Source organism: Danio rerio, chromosome 10 (genome assembly GCF_052040795.2).
Source record: "Danio rerio strain M-AB ecotype USA chromosome 10, GRCz13ab, whole genome shotgun sequence".
In the NCBI taxonomy this organism is placed as follows: domain Eukaryota; kingdom Metazoa; phylum Chordata; class Actinopteri; order Cypriniformes; family Danionidae; genus Danio; species Danio rerio.
In genome coordinates, this window is record NC_141030.1 from 49,484,633 (window position 1) to 49,507,500 (window position 22,868).

The 22,868-nt window shown below is 46.2% G+C and overlaps 2 protein-coding genes across 10 annotated transcripts in view; both read left to right on the forward strand.

Annotated features, from left to right (window-relative positions):
• The window catches only part of pitpnm2 (phosphatidylinositol transfer protein, membrane-associated 2), a 72,217-nt gene that overhangs the window by 20,538 nt on the left and 28,811 nt on the right, over window positions 1-22,868 (forward strand). For all 9 annotated transcript variants that reach the window (XR_015501484.1, XR_015501485.1, XM_087271236.1 and 6 more), the window contains exons 2-5: window positions 1,975-2,101; window positions 11,512-11,726; window positions 14,374-14,495; window positions 21,224-21,457. Coding sequence is in view for 7 of the 9 variants with exons in the window: in XM_087271236.1 (XP_087127362.1) it covers window positions 2,024-2,101; window positions 11,512-11,726; window positions 14,374-14,495; window positions 21,224-21,457 (649 nt within the window). In the remaining 2 variants the exon portion in view is untranslated. The remainder of the gene's footprint in view (window positions 1-1,974; window positions 2,102-11,511; window positions 11,727-14,373; window positions 14,496-21,223; window positions 21,458-22,868) is intronic.
• On the forward strand, window positions 3,918-5,338 carry LOC147842226 (uncharacterized; the record flags this gene model as incomplete). The annotated part of the gene is made up of 1 exon (XM_087271544.1): window positions 3,918-5,338. A coding segment is annotated over one exon (1,389 nt), but the record flags the coding sequence as incomplete, so codon positions are not given.

A 22,868-nucleotide genomic window follows, 5' to 3' on the forward strand; every position in this document is an offset into this window, starting at 1 on the left:
ATAAAGGGACTCAGCTGAAGGAGAGTGAGTGAGTGTGTTCTTATATGTCTTCCAGATGTGTATTCTCCATATATCTGAGCTGTGCTGGTTTACTATATCAGCTCATGTTGTTGTTTCTGATGTTGTGTCTATTGTTGTGCTTCGGCTGTTTGATTTCACTCGTATTGTCAGTTCCCGCTCATCACGCAGACCTCCAGTGCAGTGTCCGACTGCTCCTGCTCCTGCTGTCAGCCCTCAGCTCCTCCTCATGTGATCAGTGTGGCCTACATGGCTGATGTGATGGCGGCTGGTCTTCAGGTTTGCAGCAGGATGTTCTGGTTGTGTAGATGTGCTCGTGTACATGTGTTCATGCTTGATTGATGATCTCTGCAGTGTGGAGGGAACATGAGCAGACTTTACCTCCTAAACACTGAAACATTTCTGCAGAGGACTGGAGGATCACAGGGTTATAGAGCAGCGGTGGTCAAACTGTGGTGCATGTGGCAGTAGTGCTGCGTGGAGGAATCATATATGTCATATGTACACGCAGCATATATTTAAATACATGATCAAGCATGATTTTTATATGAACATGATGACATAAAGCCCATTTCCAGGTGCTGGTAAACCCGGAGATTTCCTCTTTTTTTACCTTTTCAGAACATTTCCACTCTTATAAGCACATTTGAATTGGTGTTCTTGATGTTAGGAGCTGATCTGCCTGGTTTTGCACTGTACAGAGCTGCAGCTGCTTTACTGGACCCACTACACCACTGTATCTCAGCACTGCTCATCATGGTGCTACTTGCAAACACAGCTTTTATCAGAGGTGCTGCTTGATGAACAGCGTTTGTTATAGAGAACAGGTGTCAAACTCAGTTCCTGGAGGGCCGCAGCTCTGCACAGTTTAGTTCCAACCCTAATTAAACACACCTGATCAAACTCATTGAGTCCTTCAGGCTTGTTTGTAACCTACAGGTCAGTGTGTTGGAGCAGGGGTGGAACTAAACTGTGCAGGGCTGCGGCCCTCCAGGAATTGAGTTTGACACCCCTTATAGAGCATAAGCGCTCGCAGCTCCTGCCTCAATGTGTGTGTTGGGTCGTTCCCATCACTCGGGCTGGTTCTGAGTCTTGATTTGGCCTCGTCTCTCTCTGTGTTTCAGCACATGTGATGATTGATCTGCTTCTGAATGCTCATAACTCATCAGCACTGTTCAGACGGACTCTCCTCTCTCCTCTGGGGATGTTGGTGCTGATTCTGCTGCATTGACTTGCATTATAGTGTGTTTATGGTGTTTAGTGATGCTGTTTCTGCTGTTGGGAACAGATTAAATGTGTAATTTTACAGATCAATAACAGGAAATGAGTGGAATGAAGAACGAGATCAACCACATCCACTATTGAACTCATGTTTCTCTCCTGTTTCCTATAAAATCTCTCTGTCTCTCTCTCTCTCTCTCTCTCTCTCTCTCTCTCTCTCTCTCTCTCTCTCTCTCTCTCATTTATAGAGTTGACATAATAAGTAACACATATATAATTAAAAACAGTACACACAATAGACAGTAGTAGTAAATATATTTATATCTCTATATATATAATATTCTCTCTCTCTCTCTCTCTCTCTGTCTCTCTCTCTGTCTCTCTCTCTGTCTCTCTCTCTCTCTCTCTCTCTCTGTCTCTCTCTCTCTCTCTCTCTCTCTCTCTGTCTCTCTCTCTCTCTCTCTCTCTCTCTCTCTCTCTCTCTCTCTCTCTCTCTCTCTCTCTCTCTCTCTCTCTCTCTCTCTCTCTCTCTCTCATTTATAGAGTTGACATAATAAGTAACACACATATATAATTAAAACAATACACACAATAGACAGTAGTAGTAAATATATTTATATCTCTATATATATAATATTCTCTCTCTCTTTAAGCTTTTTAATGTGTGCTGTTGATGATAATGTGTGTGTATTCTGCTTCAGTCGTATATTCAGGTGTGTGTGTGTGTGTGTGCAGGTGTGAGAGATGAACTGGAGCTGAGCGGCGGAGTGTGTGTTCAGTCATCATGCTGATTAAAGAGTACCGCATCCCGATGCCCCTGAGTGTGGAGGAGTACCGCATCGCCCAGCTCTACATGATCCAGGTCAGACACACACACACACACACACACACACACACACACACACACACACACACACACACACACACACACACACTGCACTACTCACAAGCTCACCTTTATTTTAGTTTAGTTTTCCTTCATTTCATTTGTTTTAATTTATTTAATCTTATTTTTCTTTATTTTCTTTTATATCTGTGTTTGATGGTGTTTATTGTAGATCATTGTTATAAATACATTACTGATTGTGTTTTTGCTTTTCTTGTATTTATTTCTACAGTTTTTCTCTTTATTTTATGTCATTATTGGTCATTTATTTCCCTCAGGATCCTGCCTCCTGTTATTTCTGCTCATTTCAGTCATATTTCTGGCTCTGTGTTCTCCTCGTCTCCAGTGTGTGTGTGCGCTGAGAGTCTGCGTGTGTGTCTTCAGTCCTGACGTCTGTTGTACAGTGCTTCTAGTGTGACTGCGGTGCAGTGTGTGTGTGTGTGTGTGTGTGTGTGTATGCGTGCATGCGTGTGTGTGTGTGTGTGTGTTATCAGAGATCCTGCTGTACAGTCCGCTCTTCTCCTGAATGACTGTGACGGGTGTTGAATACGGTGATCTGCTGTGTTCACATGCTGTCTGTGGAGGAACAGCTCCCTGAGTCTGAGGATGATGAGGATGAAGAGTAACAGCAGATCTCACATGCTGGGTGTTTGGGTGACGCCGCGAGAGCAGAGAGATGACGCTCTCAAGCTGTAGTGTGCTGAAGACCTACGCACGCACGCACACACACACACACACACACACACACACACACACACTGCTCTACTGTACTCCTCTATTTCTGCTTTCTGGGGCTCTGAGTGCTGGAGTGAGTCTCTGAGGGATTGTGCTGCTAAAGCAGGAGCTCCTCACATCAGCTGACACACACACACACGCACAAACACACACACACACACACACACACACACACACACACACACACACACTAGAGCTGCACAATTAAGCGAAAAAAGATGGCGATCTCGATTCGACCCCCTAGACCAGGGATGTCAAAGTCCATTCCTGGAGGCCGCAGCTCTGCACAGTTTAGTTCAACCCTAATTAAACACCTGATCAAACTAATGGAGTCCTTCAGGCTTGTTTGTAACCTACAGGTAAGTGTGTTGGAGCAGGGGTGGAACTAAACTGTGCAGGGCTGCGGCCCTCCAGGAATTGAGTTTGACAGCCCTGCCCTAGACGATCTTAATCCAGCATTTCTGTGATTCTGCCAATCATATTTTCAAGTTCAGGAGAGAAGCGAAGGCGGCTACACGAGTCTGTTCATTGTTTCACACACGTTGCTCAGTGACATGGACACCTCCAACCACATGTTTCAGAAAAACTAAACCTCATATTCAGCTTTAATCTACCTCTGCAGCATCGGGAGAGAATCCTGATCTTTATTTTCAGCAGAAAAATCACCACACACACACACTGACAAACACTCTGATGCACACACACAGGGACACTGCCCACCGTTTTCCTGTCCACACTGTTCCATTATGTCCCCCTGTTTCGTTCTCTCCCCGTCCGCTCTATTCCTCCAGCTCACTCTGTTCCCCTGTTCCTCTCTGTTCCTCTGTCCGCTCTGTTCCCCCATATCGTTCTGTTCACCTGTTTGCTCTGTTTCCTTGTCCAATCTGTTCCTTGCTCCTGTTCTGTTTCCCTGTCCATCCTTTTCCCCTGTCTATGTTGTTTCCTACTTCCAGTCTATTCCCCCATCTCGTTTTGTTACCTTGTTCTGCTCTGTTCCTCCGTCTAACCGTTCCCCTATTTACTCTGTTCCCCCGTCTAATTCTTTTCCCCTGTCCGTCCGCTCTGTTTCCCCGTCCGCTCTTTTTCCCCGTCCGCTCTGTTTCCCCGTCCGCTCTGTTTCCCCCTTCCGCTCTGTTCCCCCTTCCGCTCTGTTTCCCCGTCCCCTCTGTTCCCCCGTCCGCTCTGTTTCCCCTTCCGCTCTGTTTCCCCGTCCGCTCTGTTTCCCCGTCCGCTCTGTTTCCCCGTTCGCTCTGTTTCCCTGTCCGCTCTGTTTCCCCATCCGCTCTGTTTCCCCATCTGCTCTGTTTCCCTGTATAATTGTTCCCCCGTCTGCTCTGTTCCCCCGTTTGCTCTGTTAATCCATTTCGCTCTGTTCCCCCGTTCGCTCTGTTTCCCCGTCCGCTCTGTTCCCCCGTTCGCTCTGTTTCCCCGTCCGCTCTGTTTCCCCGTCCGCTCTGTTTCCCCCGTCCGCTCTGTTCCCCCGTCCGCTGTGTTCCCCCGTCCGCTGTGTTCCCCCGTCCGCTCTGTTCCCCGTCCGCTCTGTTCCCCGTCCGCTCTGTTCCCCGTCCGCTCTGTTTCCCGTCCGCTCTGTTTCCCGTCCGCTCTGTTTCCCCGTCCGCTCTGTTTCCCCGTCCGCTCTGTTTCCCTGTCCACTCGGTTCCCCCGTCCGCTCTGTTCCCCTGTCCACTCTGTTTCCCCATCCGCTCTGTTCCCCCGTCCGCTCTGTTTCCCCGTCCGCTCTGTTTCCCCCGTCCGCTCTGTTCCCCCGTCCGCTGTGTTCCCCCGTCCGCTGTGTTCCCCCGTCCGCTCTGTTCCCCGTCCGCTCTGTTCCCCGTCCGCTCTGTTTCCCGTCCGCTCTGTTTCCCGTCCGCTCTGTTTCCCCGTCCGCTCTGTTTCCCCGTCCGCTCTGTTTCCCTGTCCACTCGGTTCCCCCGTCCGCTCTGTTCCCCTGTCCACTCTGTTTCCCCATCCGCTCTGTTCCCCCGTCCGATCTGTTCCCCCGTCCACTCTGTTTCCCCGTCCACTCTGTTTCCCCGTCCGCTTTGTTTCCCCGTCCACTCTGTTTCCCCGTCCGCTTTGTTTCCCCGTCCGCTCTGTTTTCCCGTATAATTGTTCCACCGTCTGCTCTGTTCCCCCGTTTGCTCTGTTACCCCATATAATTGTTGCCCTGTCCGCTCTGTTCCCCCGTCCGCTCTGTTCCCTCATTTCGCTCTATTCCCCCATCCGCTCCGTTCCCCCGTCCGCTATGTTCCCCCATATAATTGTTCCCGCGTATAATTGTTCCCCCGTCTGCTCTGTTCCCCCGTTTGCTCTGTTACCCCATTTATCTCTGTTTCCCTGTCTGCTCTGTTCCCCTGTCCGCTCTGTTTTCCCGTCTGCTCTTTTCCACTGTATAATTGTTTCCCCGTCCGCTTTGTTCCCCTGTCCGCTCTGTTCCCCCGTCTAATTGTTCCCCCATCCACTTTGTTCCCCCATCTGCTCTGTACCCCGGTCCACTTTGTTCCCCCGTCCGCTCTGTTCCACCGTCCGCTCTGTTTCACTGTCCGCTCTGTTCCACCGTCCGCTCTGTTGCCCCGTCCGCTCTGTTCCCTCATTTCGCTCTGTTCCCCCGTCCGATCTGTTCCACCGTCCGCTCTGTTCCCCTGTCTGCTCTGTTCCTCCGTCTAACTGTTCCCCTGTCCGCTCTGTTCCCACGTCTGCTCTGTTCCCCCGTCCGATCTGTTCTTCCGTCCGCTCTGTTCCCCTGTCTGCTCTGTTCCTCCGTCTAACTGTTCCCCTGTCCGCTCTATTCCTTTAGCAGATTTCTGACCGTGTGACTCAATTAGTCATGTGGACAATTCCTCACACAAGACAGAGCTGAGATTCAGCCTTTGGACGCCAGTGAACTTGTTAAATCTGCATGTGAGAGTGTGTGTGTGTGTGAGTGTGTGTGTGTGTGTGTGTGTGTGTGTGTGTGTGTGAGTGTGTGTGTGTGTGTGTGTGTGTGTGTGTGTGTGTGTGTGTGTGTGTGTGTGTGTGTGTGTGTGTGTGTGTGTGAGAGAGTGTGTGTTTGTGTGTGTGTGTATGTCCTCGTCCTGCTGAACTGTGTTTCCTCTGACACTGAGCTCCATCTGTTGACGTGCCGGAGCAGTTTTGTGCTAATGAGTGTGTGCAGTACAGACTCGTGATGCGCTGGTGTAGTATTAAACCTGTGTGTGTGTGTGTGTGTGTGTGTGTGTGTTTTACAGCGAGTGTGTTCTGTTAGCCTCGTGTTACACACAGAACAGATGTTCAGTGCTGGTGGAAAATAAACACTGCTATTTTCACTGGGTTTGGAGTGTGTGTGTGCGTGCGTGCGTGCGTGTGTGTGTGTGTGAGAGATTCAGATTGTGTGCTAGTGGATTAGTTGAGTGCAGGTCAGGCCTCAGTTGAAGCCCAGCACATGGATATTCCTCCTCAGATGTAAGCGCACTGTTTGTGATCCGCCTGTGCGTGATGAGCACATGAATGCTGATACACACACACTGTTGATGTTTACATGCTCGCGTCTGATAAATGTAAGGTACAGTAGATGTAGATTACAGCTGATATTATTAATAAATGATTTACAGATTATTGAACGCTTTCTCTATATTTATATCTATTATCGCTTCTGGTCTTCTGACGCTGGTCTAGAACAGCTCAAGAGTATAGCTGATCTGTGCACACACTGAAATACACCAGCTGATATATATACTGTGTGTGTGTGTGTGTGTGTGTGTGTGTCTACAGTGTCACTCATTATTCATCACGGCTCTTTCCATGGTTCATCAGTGTTTGCCACATCTTGACTCCTCAGTGTGTTTGTGTTTGAGCGAGGCGTGTTTGGGTAGAATTCTGTGTGTGTGTGTGTGTGTGTGTGTGTGTGTGTGTGTGTGATGTGCTCATCATGGTCTCCGTGCCGCGTCACTGCTGCGCTGCGGTTGCCGTGGCGACGGTGACATCAGCGCAGGGATGCAGGCTGTTGCCAGGGCAGCTTCCGTGCGCAGATGGGCATCGCTGAGGTTAAAGCTCCGCTGATCAGCCTCCATGTAGGGCAGCGCTTGAGCTCAAACCCACAGAAACACAGCTCCGTCCACACGCTCCTTATACAGCCTGCAGACACGACAAACCCGAAATATCAGCAGCGCACAGGAATCTGATGGAAAGAGCTGACTCCGGCCTGTGTGTGTGTGTGTGTGTGTGTGTGTGTGTGTGTGTGTGCATGTTCAGGAAGGGGCTGTGAATGCTTATTTTTGGCCTGAAGTGTGTCTAAAATATAAATCCTGCAGCACAACATACTGTACTATCAGCAGTACCGCCATTACACGGAGTCTCTATTATTATTATTATGGGGCGACGCGGTGGCGCAGTAGGTAGTGCTGTAACCTCACAGTAAGATGGTCTCTGGTTTGAGTCTCGGCTGGGTCAGTTGGTGTTTCTGTGTGGAGTTTGCATGTTCTCCCCGTGTTGGGGAGTTCCTCCGGGTGCTCCGGTTTCCCCCACAGTCCAAACACATGCGCTATAGGGGAACTCGGTAGGCTAAATAGTCTGTGGTGTGTGTGTGTGTGTGTGTGTGTGTGTGTGTTTGTGTGTGTGTGTGGATGTTTCCCGGGATGAGTTGCGGTTGGGAGGGCATCCACTGCGTAAAACATATGCTGGAATAATTGGCAGTTCATTCCACTGTGATAACCCCAGATGAATAGGGGGGACTAAGCTGAAAAGAAGATGAATGAATAAATGATTATTTTTATTTATTCATTCATTTATTCATTTTTTTTAGCTTAGACCCATTATTAATCAGGTGTCACCACAGTAGAAGGAACCGCCAACTATTCCAGCATGTTTTACACAGCGGATGCCCCTCCAGCTGCAAACCAGTACTGGGAAACCCCCATACACACTCATACACTACGGCCAATCCCCTATAGCGCATGTGTTTGGACTGTGGGGGAAGCCAGAGCACCCAGAGGAAACCCACGCCAACACGGGGAGAACATGCAAACTCCACACAGAACTTGACTTGAACCAGAGACCTTCTTGCTGTGAGGTGATTGTGCTACTGAGCCACCGTGACACCGATCATTATTGTCGTTATCATTTCGGGCTGCTCCGCATGTTTGTATTTGATGATGAATGCAGATACAGTAAATAAACTTTAATGGGCGGAGTTGAGAAGTGAAATGCAAACAGCCAATCAGAGTCAGAATATTTGCATATCAGCATTTCACTCACTCACAGGCCTCTATTCTGACGGTTCATGCACAAAACAGAAAGTGCAGGACACAAACGCGTTCAGGGAGTGTCAGAATCCATATGTGCTAATATGAGGACAGGAAAATCCGCTTTGCACCGTGGCGCCTGGTCTAAAAGGGTTGAGTTTATTCTCTTAATGAGTTATAGGTGTGTTCTGAGAATAAACCAATCAGAGTCTCATCTCCCATTCCCTTTAAGAGCCAGCTGCCATAAGCGTATTTACTATATATGCTATTTACATGACGTAAAGTAAGTTCACTTTCACTTTTACTCTCGTGATAGGGAAACCTTTACGCAGTTAGCCTATAAATTATTAATTTAGTTTGTTAAGTGCAAAGATTCGTTTCAAAACTATTTCTAAATTCAGTTTAATCTCCAGCAAAGGAATAAATAAACAATAATAATGAAGTGTGCTCAAACACCTGAGTTATATCCTAATACACATGCTGCCCCATATGATCTAAAACCTGCAGGTGGACAAATCTACGCTTGTTTTTAATAAAACAAATATAAATATGGATATAATAAATAATACTACTAATAATAATAATAACATTATGCAGAAGCTAATTGAATGAACTGAAAAAGCCTCCCGAGATGAAGGATTCAAGGCAGTGGTTTTTAAAGTCATGTAGGCTAGAAAATAATATGTTTTGTAATATTTTATTTCTTTATATTTATATCCTATATATCCTTAATATTTAATTTTTTTTCATATGTAAAGATATTTGTGTATTGCTCTACATCTTGTGTGTAAGCATTGTGTAAGCGAGGTGCACAACTAACACGCTCTGCGCTGGACTTTAGACCGGGTTTGTTCTGGTCTTAAGAACAGACTATTACAGTTTCTCAAAATAGCACCGCGCCAAAACACGCCTGCTTTTCAGACCAGAACACCTGTGGGCGCACATATGAGCGCAGATGCATTTGCTATTTAAAAAGCGTGGCGCAAAACGTCACAATGACCCTCGCGCCGAGCTGAAAGTAGCAAACAACAATTGCGCCACATTGCGCCGGGTGTATGATAGGGCCCGCAGTGTTCTACAGTCTTGATGATCGGGTTTTCTAGACTGAAGGAGACTGAATTGGAGTATGTTTATATATATTTCCTGCAGATTTCAGTTTGATTATTAAATACATATTTATCATTTTAAAAATAGCAAGTTAATTAGCATTTATTTAGGGAGATTGCAGGTAGCAAAGAATTCTGGCCCAGATTTGGCGTAAAGCTGGCACAGCAGCATGTGGGTCAAACAGGACCCGGGTTTGTCAGAGGTGGCAGCGTCTTTAAGGCGGCGCACAATACTCGGGCCGGATATCAGATGTAGCATTTGCCCCAGATGCTAATAATGGACATGTGGGTCGTGTAGGTTCGGCCCGTCTCCACACATTTGTATTATGTTTGAAGAAAGACAAAACAATTCTACCAGTCAGGTCACTTGGAGGAACAGCAGGCCCAAAGCGCACCTAAAGGGCAATGCTGCATGGCTTTATCAGCTTCACTGCAGTCAGAACACACCAACAAATCCGGCCCAGTTCAGGCTCAGGTAACCTGGCTGACTATTGGCCCAGATATGGTCCGTGTTTGGCTCTTGTCTGGAAGCCAGACTTGGTCCAGTCCTGTACTGGAATCCACTGTGGCATGTGGGCCAAGCAAAAGCTGGTTGTGTGGGCCAGAACTGGGCCAGAGATGTTTTGTTCTGTTGGTGTTATTTCACAATATTCAACAATATCAGGGTTCCCAGCATCAGGCAGCTCGGGTCAGCTGATGGTCATGTGTGTCTGAGGCCTGCTGTTGTGTGTGTGTGTGTGTGTGTGTGTGTGTGTGTGTGTGTGTGTGTGTGTGTGTGGTCATCTGTCAGCGCTGTAATGAAGTGTCTCCTCACACTAATGATGAGCAGAAGCAGATCCTCATCTCCTGCAGCCGCTGACAGCATCTCAGACCTGCTTCTCACACACACACACAGACTTGCATCACACACACGACAGCAACCAGCACACACATACACACCCTATGCAGGAAGGGTTCAGGTTGGACTCCCGGCTGGGCCAGCAGTGTGTGTGTGTGTGTGTGTGTGTGTGTGTGTGTGTGTGTGTGTGTGTGTGTGTGTGTGTGTTATCTGACATGATCCTCCATTATCTGAGATGAAGTGCTGTTATTGACTGGAGACGCCCTGATTCTCCTGGAGACGCTGTTATTTCTCAGGAGCTGCTGTAGTTTGGAGCTCAGTATGTCAGAGATGTGCTTGTGTGACGGGAGTGTGTTCCTGACCCAGCGTATTCCTCTGCATGAGCTCCTGAAGCGGAGCAGATGCGGCGCTCGGTGTGTTTCTGCCAGAATGCTCAGCTCACACCGTTCCCTTTATACACGCTTCAGTCAGACCCACAGGGCGGCGATGTGGCGTTCAGCAGCGCACAGTTCACCTCTGCTTCAGGAAGAGCAGCCTATATGGGTTTAGCCAATAACGGCACATCCAGCACTGCTGATAAACACATATCACACGGCTGCTGGGATACAGGAATCTGATTGGTCAGTCATGACATTCCCGGGTCTGTTATTCCTAGATAATACCTGCTGAATAACACACACACACACACACACACACACACACACTCACACACTCACATGTGTCTGTCGCTGCTGTTTTTGACTGTTTGTCTCCATCTAGTGTCTGAGTAATGCGCAGGTTAGTGTATACTCCATCAGCTGATTTAGTTTAAGAATGAATATTAGATCTCAGATCAGTGCTACGTGTGTAATGTTTGTTTTGTTTTCTACATCAGCAAGGTTGTTTTCTCAGAATAACTCCTTCAGTCTTGTACAGCAGTGCTGTGGTTCACACCGGGCTATGGTTGCATGGGAGTGGCAAGTAATGATAAAGGGGAGGGGCTACTGATAATGAAAATCTACTGATGCATGACAGGCTTATGATAGATAAGAAGAGCTACTGATGATGAAGGGGAGGAGCAACTTATGCGTGAGATGGGAGGAGCTACTGATGATGAAGGGAAACTGATGATAAATGGGGAGGAGCTATTGATGTATGGGAGGGGCTACTGGTAAAGGGGAGGAGCTGTTAGTCCCTGAGCTTGGATTAGTTTATTTACTGAACTGGACTGAGCTGTGTTAGTGGTTCTGCTGGTGAGTGTGGTTATGTTCATCATAGTTTGCTGGTTTATTTCACTGATTCTGCTGATGATGAATGGTCTGAATGATCCTACAGTGAAACACTGCTCATTTGGGACGACACTAAATACCACACGACACGGTTGAGTGTATGAGTCCGCAGTATATAAGTGTTCAGTGTGTCATGTGTGACGCAGCCCTGGTGTGTGTTGTGTAAATGCATTATAAAGAAGCTGTGTGTGTGTGTGTGTGTGTGTGTGTCCATCTGCAGAAGAAGAGTCGTGAGGAGAGCGAGGGCGAGGGCAGCGGTGTGGAGATCCTGGAGAACCGGCCCTACACCGACGGCCCTGGCGGATCCGGACAATACACACGCAAGGTGTACCACATCGGCCAGCACATCCCCAGCTGGTTCCGCTCCATCCTGCCCAAAGCAGCGCTGCGCGTGGAGGAGGAGTCCTGGAACGCATACCCATACACACGCACACGGTCAGTATGAGCACACACACACACACACACACACACACAGTCAGCTCATTCTGCAGGACCCACAACACATTTAGAAAGGGTCAGTTCACACACAAATGATGTTCAGCCATGCAGACCGGTCACCATTGACTTCTACAGTAACAAAAACAATACAGAAGTCAATGGTGACCGGTCTCCAGCATTCTTCACAGGATCTTCTTTAGTGTTTAACAGATGAAGGAAACTCATGAAGGTTTGAAACAAGCATGTCTGTATGATCATTTGTGTGTGAACTGACCTAAATGTAATCAACGCTGGGTGACTTGATTTCCCCAAAGCTCAGTGTTTTCCATGTTTTAATAAGGAGCAAACACACGTCCTCAGCTTCATTAATGATGCTTTTAGGAGTTTGTTAATGATGACATGAGCTGCAGGTGATGCTGATCTGGAGTCTGTTTACATATGCATGAGCTCCTCATACAGGAAAGCTGACCTCTTCAGCACGTCCAGTGAAGAGAAGTTGACCACAGAGTTATAAGGACAGAGCAGCTGATGCTGCATTACTGCTCATCATGCCAATAACTGAACCCCCGGCGCTGATGATTGAGGCTGAATCCACTGTACGGGTGCTGGACTCTTTGTCCTCCTGCTCCTGCTCTTCAACACGAGTCTGCAGTTATTCTGTTGTCCAGTGTTATATTAGTCAAATGTTTACTTGATGATTGTGACATCACTGCATTAATCTACAGCAGATGCTGGAACACTGCACACAGCGCTTGTTTCTCCTCCACATATCCACTCATTCTGAAATCAGTCTGCATTTTCTAGAAGAGTTAAGCATGTCGTCTTGTGTTCAGACACGAGTCACGATGAAGAGAGTTTCTACAGAGTAATGTTAGGATGTATCACACAATAACACCATTATTCTGCTCCATGCTCAGGTTAAACTCTCTTCATTTCCTCTCATTCCTGAAAACAACTCTATATTTGCTGCTGTTCTAGCAAACGCTTCCTGATTTCAGAAATTTTAGATATTTTAGACAAGAAACAAGACAAAAACACAGAGTCAGGTGTAAATATGTGGATATTGACACAACTCCAGCATGTGTGTCTCTACACAGCAACACTGTGGATTTGGAGCAAGATGTGCTTTACTCTGAGCATGTTTACATCCACATCAGCTGAACACTGCAGGAGTTACAGCCGTCTGCAGATGTGTTTAAGGGTCCAAAAGTAATTGGACGATTGTCTTCTCTGCTGCTCCATGGCCAGGTGTGTGTTGTTCCCTCATTATCCTGATCACAGTGAGCAGATAAAGCTCTAGAGCTCATCTCTAGTGTGCTGTTAGCATGGGGAATCTGTTACTGTCAACCCTCACGAGGAGATCCAAAGAGCTGTCACTGTCAGTCCAGCAGGCCATCATCAGGCTGAAGAACCAGAACAAACCCATCAGAGAGAGCAGAACACCAGACACAGCCAAAACTACTGTGTGGAGCATTCTTAAAGAGAGAGAGAGAGAGAGAGCACCAGCGACACCAACAGACCCAGAAGACCACGGAGACTACGGAGAACACTCTCCAGGAGGCAGGAGTGTGTGTGTGTGTGTGTGTGTGTGTGTGTGTTCACCAGAGTGAACACAGAGCGTTCACCACAAGATGTAAACCATTGGTGATCCTCCAACACAGGAAGGCCAGATTAGAGTTCTGGAAAAGCCTTTACAGTGCTGGAACAACATCCTCTGGACAGAGGAGAGGAGCGTGTGGAGAGGAGCTGCTCCTGACCCTCTGCAGTGCAGCATGGTGGTGGTGGTGGTGTGGGCATGTGTGGCTGTTTATTGATGATGTGATGCTGACAGCAGCAGCAGGATGAGTTCTGGAGTGTCTCAGGCAGTGTTCTCTGCTCATATTCAGACAAACGCTTCAGAACTCAGTGGACGGCGCTTCACAGAGCAGATGGAGGATGACCCAAACATACTGCAACAGCAAACAAAGAGTTTCTGAAGGAGAAGTGGAATGTCATGCAATGGCCAAGTCAATCCCCTGACCTGAACCCGATTGAGCATGCATTTCACATGCTGAAGACAACACTGAAGGGAAATGCCCCAAGAGCAAGCAGGAGCTGAAGACAGAGCAGTAGAGGTCAGGCAGAGCACCGGCAGGACTGAACCCAGCGTCTGCTGATGTCTCTGAGCTCCACTCTTCAGTCTGTCATCCACTGCAGAGGATTTGATCAGAGTATTACACAGGGAACACTTGAGTTATGATTATTATTCTGTCCCATTATTGTCCCCCTTAACAAGTGTGAGGCACATCTGCAGACGGCTGTTACTCCTGCAGTGTTCAGCTGATATGGCTGTAAACACCCTCAGAGTAGAGCTGACCGTCTGCAGTACAGCACATCCTCATCCTCCACTGTGCTGCTGTACAGAGACAAACAAATGTGTGTGTGTGTGTGTGTAAGTGTGTGTGTGTGTGTGTGTGTGTGTGTGTGTGTGTGTATGTGTGTGTGTGTGTGTGTGTGTGTATGTGTGTGTGTGTGTGTGCATGTGTGTGTGTGTGTGAGAGAGAGAGAGATTTTTGCATGTGTGTGCGTACAGCAGATCAGCTCTTTGATGTGTGACACTGATGTTTAGATCTCTCCTCCTCCTCCTCCTCCTCTTCATCTGCAGACACACGTGTCCATTCGTGGAGAAGTTCTCCATCGACATCGAGACCTACTATAAACCAGACACGGGCTCTCAGAACGACGTCTTCAACCTGTCTTCTGCTGAGAAGAGGCAGCGGGATATCGGTATTACTGCACCTTCACTGTTTAACACACACACACACACACACACACACACACACACACACACACACGTTTGACTGAGTGTCCTTTTGTAGATGTAGATCCAGCAGCATCCACATCTCCTCCGGCTGCTGTGATTCTGACTGCTGTAGCTGTAATAACTCTAATCATTCAGCGGAGTGATATGGAGCTGTAATGTGCTCTAAACCTGCCGGAACTACTTTAGCTGTACCTTTATCTGACAATAACCAAACAGCTGAGAGTGAGCAGCAGCCAATCAGAGTGCAGCGTTCAGCAGAGCTGTAGTGTAGTGTGTAGTGTGTAGTGTAGTGTAGTGTAGTGTAGTGTGTAGTGTAGTGTGTAGTGTAGTGTGTAGTGTAGTGTGTAGTGTAGTGTGTAGTGTGTAGTGTAGTGTAGTGTAGTGTAGTGTGTAGTGTAGTGTGTAGTGTAGTGTAGTGTGTAGTGTAGTGTGTAGTGTAGTGTAGTGTGTAGTGTAGTGTAGTGTGTAGTGTAGTGTGTAGTGTAGTGTGTAGTGTAGTGTAGTGTGTAGTGTAGTGTAGTGTGTAGTGTAGTGTAGTGTGTAGTGTAGTGTGTAGTGTAGTGTAGTGTAGTGTAGTGTAGTGTAGTGTAGTGTGTAGTGTAGTGTAGTGTGTAGTGTAGTGTGTAGTGTAGTGTGTAATGTAGTGTAGTGTGTAGTGTAGTGTAGTGTAGTGTGTAGTGTAGTGTAGTGTAGTGTAGTGTGTAGTGTAGTGTAGTGTAGTGTGTAGTGTAGTGTAGTGTAGTGTAGTGTAGTGTGTAGTGTAGTGTAGTGTGTAGTGTGTAGTGTAGTGTGTAATGTAGTGTAGTGTGTAGTGTAGTGTAGTGTGTAGTGTAGTGTAGTGTAGTGTGTAGTGTAGTGTAGTGTAGTGTGTAGTGTAGTGTAGTGTAGTGTAGTGTGTAGTGTAGTGTAGTGTAGTGTGTAGTGTAGTGTAGTGTAGTGTAGTGTAGTGTAGTGTGTAGTGTAGTGTGTAGTGTGTAATGTAGTGTAGTGTGTAGTGTAGTGTAGTGTAGTGTAGTGTGTAGTGTAGTGTGTAGTGTACTGTAGTGTGTAGTGTAGTGTGTAGTGTAGTGTGTAATGTAGTGTAGTGTGTAGTGTGTAGTGTAGTGTAGTGTAGTGTAGTGTAGTGTAGTGTGTAGTGTAGTGTAGTGTAGTGTAGTGTGTAGTGTAGTGTAGTGTAGTGTAGTGTAGTGTGTAGTGTAGTGTAGTGTAGTGTAGTGTAGTGTAGTGTGTAGTGTAGTGTGTAGTGTAGTGTAGTGTAGTGTAGTGTAGTGTGTAGTGTAGTGTGTAGTGTAGTGTAGTGTAGTGTAGTGTAGTGTGTAGTGTAGTGTGTAGTGTAGTGTAGTGTAGTGTAGTGTAGTGTGTAGTGTAGTGTAGTGTGTAGCGTAGTGTAGTGTAGTGTGTAGTGTAGTGTGTAGTGTAGTGTAGTGTAGTGTAGTGTAGTGTGTAGTGTAGTGTAGTGTAGTGTAGTGTAGTGTGTAGTGTAGTGTAGTGTAGTGTAGTGTAGTGTAGTGTGTAGTGTAGTGTAGTGTAGTGTAGTGTGTAGTGTAGTGTAGTGTAGTGTAGTGTAGTGTGTAGTGTAGTGTAGTGTAGTGTAGTGTAGTGTAGTGTAGTGTAGTGTGTAGTGTAGTGTAGTGTAGTGTAGTGTAGTGTAGTGTGTAGTGTAGTGTGTAGTGTAGTGTAGTGTAGTGTAGTGTAGTGTGTAGTGTAGTGTGTAGTGTAGTGTAGTGTAGTGTAGTGTAGTGTGTAGTGTAGTGTAGTGTGTAGCGTAGTGTAGTGTAGTGTGTAGTGTAGTGTGTAGTGTAGTGCTGTGTGTTTGTTGAGCTGAGTGTGTAGATGATGTACAGTGTTGCGTCACTCCTCTTCATCAGCAGTGCTCAGATCAGCAGACGGATGTTTGAGATGCAGACAGCGAGCATCATTGACACAGCACCATCCTGCAGCAGCAGAGGAGCCCCAGTGCACTCTGGGATTGAGGCTGAACACACACACACACACACACACAGACGCAGACACTGCAGGGGAAGCGCCCAGCCAGCGCGCTTACATAACAGCACACGCACTGAACACGCGTGTGTGTGGGTGATCTGCAGAGACACCTACAGGCCACAGATGATAATAATAATCATGATCATAGTGAAGAACAGCTGCTGCTCACACACACACACACACACACACACACACACACACACTGACAGACGGAGGACGACAGCAACACAAACACACCACCACAGGAGGATTGCTCTTGATTTGAGGGAGCGTTCACACACTAATCCTGATTCTGCCATCGTCCACTCACTCTTCACTGCCTCACACCGGTCTGAGCTTCCCTCTTCTGTTGAACACTATAGAAGATGTTTGAAGAATGCTGCAAACCTGTAACCATTGACTTCTACAGTATTGAGAACTCAGATTTGATTATTTGTTAAATATTCCCTAAATGATGTTGAACAGATTCAGGAGTTGTTCACAGTGTTTCCTCTTCTGGAGAGAGTCTGATTTGTTTTATTTCAGCTAGAATAAAAGCAGTTCTCAGTTGTTTTAACACCATATTAAGGTCAATATTATTCGCCCCTTTAGGCTATATGTTTTATTATACAGTAACTTGCCTAATTCCCCTAACCTTACCCTAATTACCCTAGTGAAGCCTTTACATGTCACTGTAAGCTGAACACTAGTGTCTTGAAGAATATCTAGTCTAATATGATGTGCTGTCATCATGGAGAAGAGGATTATTAGAGATGATTTATTAACAGTGTTATGATTAGAGATGTGTTGGAGAAATCTGCTCTCTGATAAACAGAATGGTGGAAATAAACAGCGGGGGAATAGTTCTGACTGCAGCGTTATGAAGAGTTCAGATGCAGAACCCATCAGAGCTCTGTTCTTGTGAATGGGTGTTTTCCATCAGGCTCCTCTGATCACATTCAGCCGTTTCATTTTACAGGTAATATAACGGTTATGAGCTGCTAAATAAAACGCATGTATAAAACAGCACAGATTCTCTTTCATGCTTTTAAAAACGTGAATAAAGGATTTAAAGACTCAATAATAGGAATAACAGTGAATGAACCACGGCCCGTGCTGAACGTCAGTGTGCATGATTTACTGCAGGCTGTGAGGCTTTGAGACTGTGTGAATAGAGAATGTAAAGAGGCAGGTGATGCAGTGTCATCCTGATTATTACTTCATTATCATCAAAAATCCTCAAAGTTGAAACTGAATTTGGAATAATTGCTCTGGTTATGATTATTATGGTGGACTTCTTTAAAACGTGACTCTTTGAAAAGTTGCTGCTGATGTCCACCACCCGCACAGTGAAGCCGGACTGGGGAAACTCCCACATTCACATGTAATTACAGCTGTCTCTCTGCCCTTATGTGTTCTGATTAATCCCTTTCTGCATGTGTTTGTACGCGCTCTGAGCTTGAGGAAAGTGCATTACAAATCAAATGTGTTCTTATCATGTCAGGTTACAGCGGACAGAGCATTATTATACTCTGAAGCTGATTCAATTATTGGTGAGGACATTTCAGCAATTGCTGGATACTGGTGTGGACACATCCCCTCCACCCATGCCAAATCTACACCCTTATAATAATACCATCACTTCTTTCATGAACGTCACTTTACACAATTCTCTGGTTTTTAATAAGGCAAAACCTGCTAAATCCACCTGTCGGGACAAGACAGTGTAATGTGCTGAACATCACTAAAGATGCTGTTAGAGATTATTTGACCAAACATTAAACACACACACACACACACACACACCCACCACCTGAAATTACAAATATATATATATCTGCCAAGTAAGTGTCGGTTCATTCCACTGTGATAAACCAGGGAAAAAGCAGAAGGAAAATGAATGAATGAAATCTGTCAGGAAGTGCATTAATATGAAAAGCTGATCAGCTGTACAGATATTATAAAGCAGTATGAGTAATGTAGACTTAAATATATTATATTTATCTTAAAAATAGCTTAAATTAGCAAATAAAACACAAGATAGGCCTACTGGGCAATAAGGGGACGCCTCCAGACAATTCTAGAAGCTGTCATTCATTTATTCATTCATTCATTCATTCATTCATTCATTCATTGTCAGCATGCTCGAGGTCTTGCTCTCCTGTTTATCCTCAGAGCATCCTCGTGGGATAAATAACAGCATCTTAACTCTGTCTGTGGTGAAGCGCAGCTGCTGTTAAATGTATAGTAGATCAGACTCAGTTAAAGTAGCGTCGCTGCACAAACAAACCTTATGAACACATGCTGCACTCCCGACAGTTTAGAGGTAAGGGGCATCTTTATTTGCCATTCACTGACAGTGGGACAGCCTCATCCAGCTCAGCAAACTGCGTCTTTTAAAATAGAAAGTGGGATAAATCAGTCTCCTCATAAAGCCGCATAGATATATACACTAGATGTCGCCTGGCCTGTTGTTGTCTAATGGACGGAATGCGTCAATAGCGCCGCCATCTTGCTACAGGGTAGCGCTCCTTTGAAATGAATGCGGGACCAAGGTACAGTGGAGGACTGTGGCCATGCAAAGCCAGAGATATACACATATACACATATATCTGTGATCGGGAGTTTTCCTGGATGTTAGTATGTAATTTTTTTTTCTAATTATGAAAACTATAATTTTACACCACTTTTCTACATTGATGGATCAGTGACCGCACGGGCATTCCTGACAGAAAGCTTGTGTTTGTGTGTACAGAAATGTACTATTCACCCTCCCTGTTAAATCTGATCTAATCATGTCCTGAAACACAGCTCCTCTCTTCACTGCTCATACTGACGGAGGGAGCGATTCGTTTGTGAATGAATCCCCCGAACGACTCTTTCACTAACATTAGCCGACAATAATACAAGTTTCTGGCAGCGCAGCATCTCGTTGTCATATTTCTCCTGCATTGTTTGCTGATTTTATTCAACAAAACTAGCATAAGCCGAGTGTTTAGTGCGAGTTGGAGCTGCTTTGCCGTATGGTGAATGCAGTAAGTGACTGTTATCATCAATAACGTGACCTGATTAGCACAAAAGTTCAGAACATACAAAAACAGAAAAAAACTTAATAATATCTATAAAATGTTCTGCCTTTGTGCTTTGTTTTCTTTGTTTGCTCGTTACTGCACCCGTAAACAGCGCTAAAGTCCCGCATCTTCACGTAATAACACTGTCTTGACTAGTGCGGTTGAATGACATTTGTCCTGGGAGCCCTGTACCAATGTGGCGGCGCTATTGACGCAAGCTCAGGGTCTCTATGCGATATCTAGTGTATATATCTATGATAAAGCCAGCGTGTCAGCGCTCTGCTACAGCGGGTATATTTTGCTGGGTAAGGCCGGTGGTGTTTAGCGGCTTTTGCCAACAAACTGTTATTTGTGAATGCGCTGACGCGGAGATTCAGATGATTAGAAGGAAATGCATTTGTTGAACAGGTAGTACATGCCTAAAGCGTTCACTCAATGCCATTAGCTCATGCGTTTAGCGGCTTTGGCATCTGAACTCTTCATACGTTTATCCTACTATGGAAGTCAATGGTTACCGGCTTTAGTTTTTCTTTAAAATATCTGATTGTGTGTTCACTCCTGAAGCTTCATAAGCACCTGAGGGAGAGTAAATGCTGAGTAAACGCTGATTTGAGGATGAACTGACCCTTTAACTGGACTATAAGATGAAGTGTTTGGGTGATTCTAGAATTGTGTTTTGTGTCTTCTTGCATTATTTGTCTGAAACAAAAACTTTAATCCGACAGTTTTGAGTTATGGTGTAAATAATATCAACATGTTACTGTATGTCTGGAAATAATGTTTGTATTTAAGGACATTGAGTCAGCATATTTAGCTTTAAGACTGCACTGTTCCTGTGTTTGATCACCTCCTGAATCCTTTATTCAGCTTCAGTCATCAGCGAATAATGAAGTGTAAGTTTAATCTCTGTTGTGTGTTGCCGTCAGCTCTGTCGCCGTTTAAAACAGTCAGCTATTAGTTAATAACACAGTCAGATGCTCATTACTGTACATTCATTATAGGTCCAGTATACTGTGTTCTATATTTGGTGTATATTGTTCCACTTCATGTTTCAGTCAGAGATCTGCTGGTTAAAGACGTTATACTCATTCATTTATATATTTCCTTCAGATTAGTCTCTTATTGATCAGGGGTTTATCCACAGCGGAATGAACCACCAACTATTCCAGCATATGTTTTACACAGCAGATGCCCTTCCAGCTGCAACCCAGTACTGGGACACACTCATTCACACACACTCATACACTATGGCCAGTGTAGTTGATCAGTTCCCCTATAGCGCATGTGTTTGGACTGTGGGGGAACCGGAGCACCGGAGCGCTTCACTGTAGTTCTCCAGCTCAGCAGTGCTGTCGTTAGTGCTGCACATCACTCTCTCCACAGAGAAGTCTCCACTGGACGAATGAACAGTAATGAGCTTTTCGTCAGTGGAACATCTCGATTCCTTATCCAAACACTGCTATAATAATGGACGAGCTTTACGACACACAGAACACACAGATAAAGCGGTTTAACAGCCGTTCAGCAGATCTATAAACCCTCTCTGATGCTCTGATGAGCTGTGCTTGACCAGATCAAATGTGTGCCTGTTCACCAGCCATGCCTTGTTCCCCTATGAGGCTGTGATTGTTAATGAAAGCCCGTGTTTTTGGCAGATCCCATCGATATCGTGAAAGATTTCATCGCCCCTCATGAGTATCTGGTGGAGGAGGACCCCAAACTCTACAAGTCCAACAAGACGCAGCGCGGCCCGCTGTCTGACGACTGGATCACTGAAATCAACAACAACCCCGGGAAGACCCCCGTCATGTGTGCGTACAAGCTGTGCAAAGTGGAGTTTCGCTACTGGGGGATGCAGTCCAAGATTGAGCGCTTCATTCATGACGTGGGTGAGTGATTGCTGGACTCAGCCTGCTGTTACATAGCAATAACAACGCTAATGCTAATAATAAAGATGCGTGTGGGGTTTAGCATGGGTCACTGCAGCGGTGAGTAGCGTCCTCTGCCATATGTCTAGCAGCGTTATTATCTCTCCAATAGTGTGCGTGTGTGTGTGCGCGTGTGTGTGTGCGTGTGTGTGTGAGTGTGTGTGTGCGTGTGTGTGCGTGTGCGTGTGCGTGTGTGTGTGTGCGTGTGCGTGCGTGTGTGTGTGTGTGCGTGTACGCGTGTGTGTGTGCGTGTGTGTGCGTGTGCGTGCATACGTGTGTGTGTGTATGATTAGAATAAAAACAGAAGTGAATAGAAGAGAAACAACATAGGAGTGTCTTAAAAGTACCTAACAACCATCGTTAACACCCTAGCATCCATACTTACCACCTTAGCTGCCACCCTGAACACCCTATCAACCAGCCGGAACACCTTAGCAACCATCCCGAACACCTAAGCAGCCATCCTAAACACCCTACCAACCCGCCTGAACACCCTACCAACTATCATGAACATCCCAGCAACCATCCTGAACACCATAGCAACCTTCCTGAACACTCTAGCAACCATCCTCAACATCTTAGCAACCATCCTGAACACCCTAGCAGCCATCCTGAACACCCTACCAACCAGCCTGAACACCTTAGCAACCATCCAGAACACCCAGGCAACCATCCTGAACATCATAGCAACCATCCTGAACACCATAGCAACCATCCAGAACACCCTAGCAACTATTCTGAACACCCTAGTAACCATCCTGAACACCCTAGCAATCATCCAGAACACCCTAGCAACTACCCTGAACACCCTAGCAGCCATCCTAAACACCCTAGCAACCATCCTGAACACCCTAGCAACCATCCTGAACACCCTAGCAACCATCCTGGACACCCTAGCAACCATCCTGAACACCCTAGCAACCATCCAGAACACCCTAGCAACCATCCTGAACACCCTAGCAACCATCCTGAACACCCTAGCAACCATCCTAAACACCCGAGCAACTATGCTGAGCACCAGAGCAACCATCCAGAACATCCATTAGTCAAAGACACATTAAATGTAAAATTATCTCTCCAATAGCTGTGTGTGTGTGTGTGTGTGTGTGTGTGTGTGTGTGTGTGTGTGTGTGAGTGAGAGAGAGAGCTGATGCAACTGCTGTGTGGCTGAATAATTCCTGCTTTCGTCCCGTTATCTGTGTGTGTGTGTGTGTGTGTGTGTGTGTGTGTGTGTGTGTGTGTGTGTGTGTGGGCGAGCAGCATGTGTCAAGCGTTCTGTCAGGGAAACAGCCCTTAATCATTAACCTGCACTTAATGAGGAGGAGATTGATGTGGTGAAATGAGCGCCTCTTCTCCTCCACATCAGCTCAGG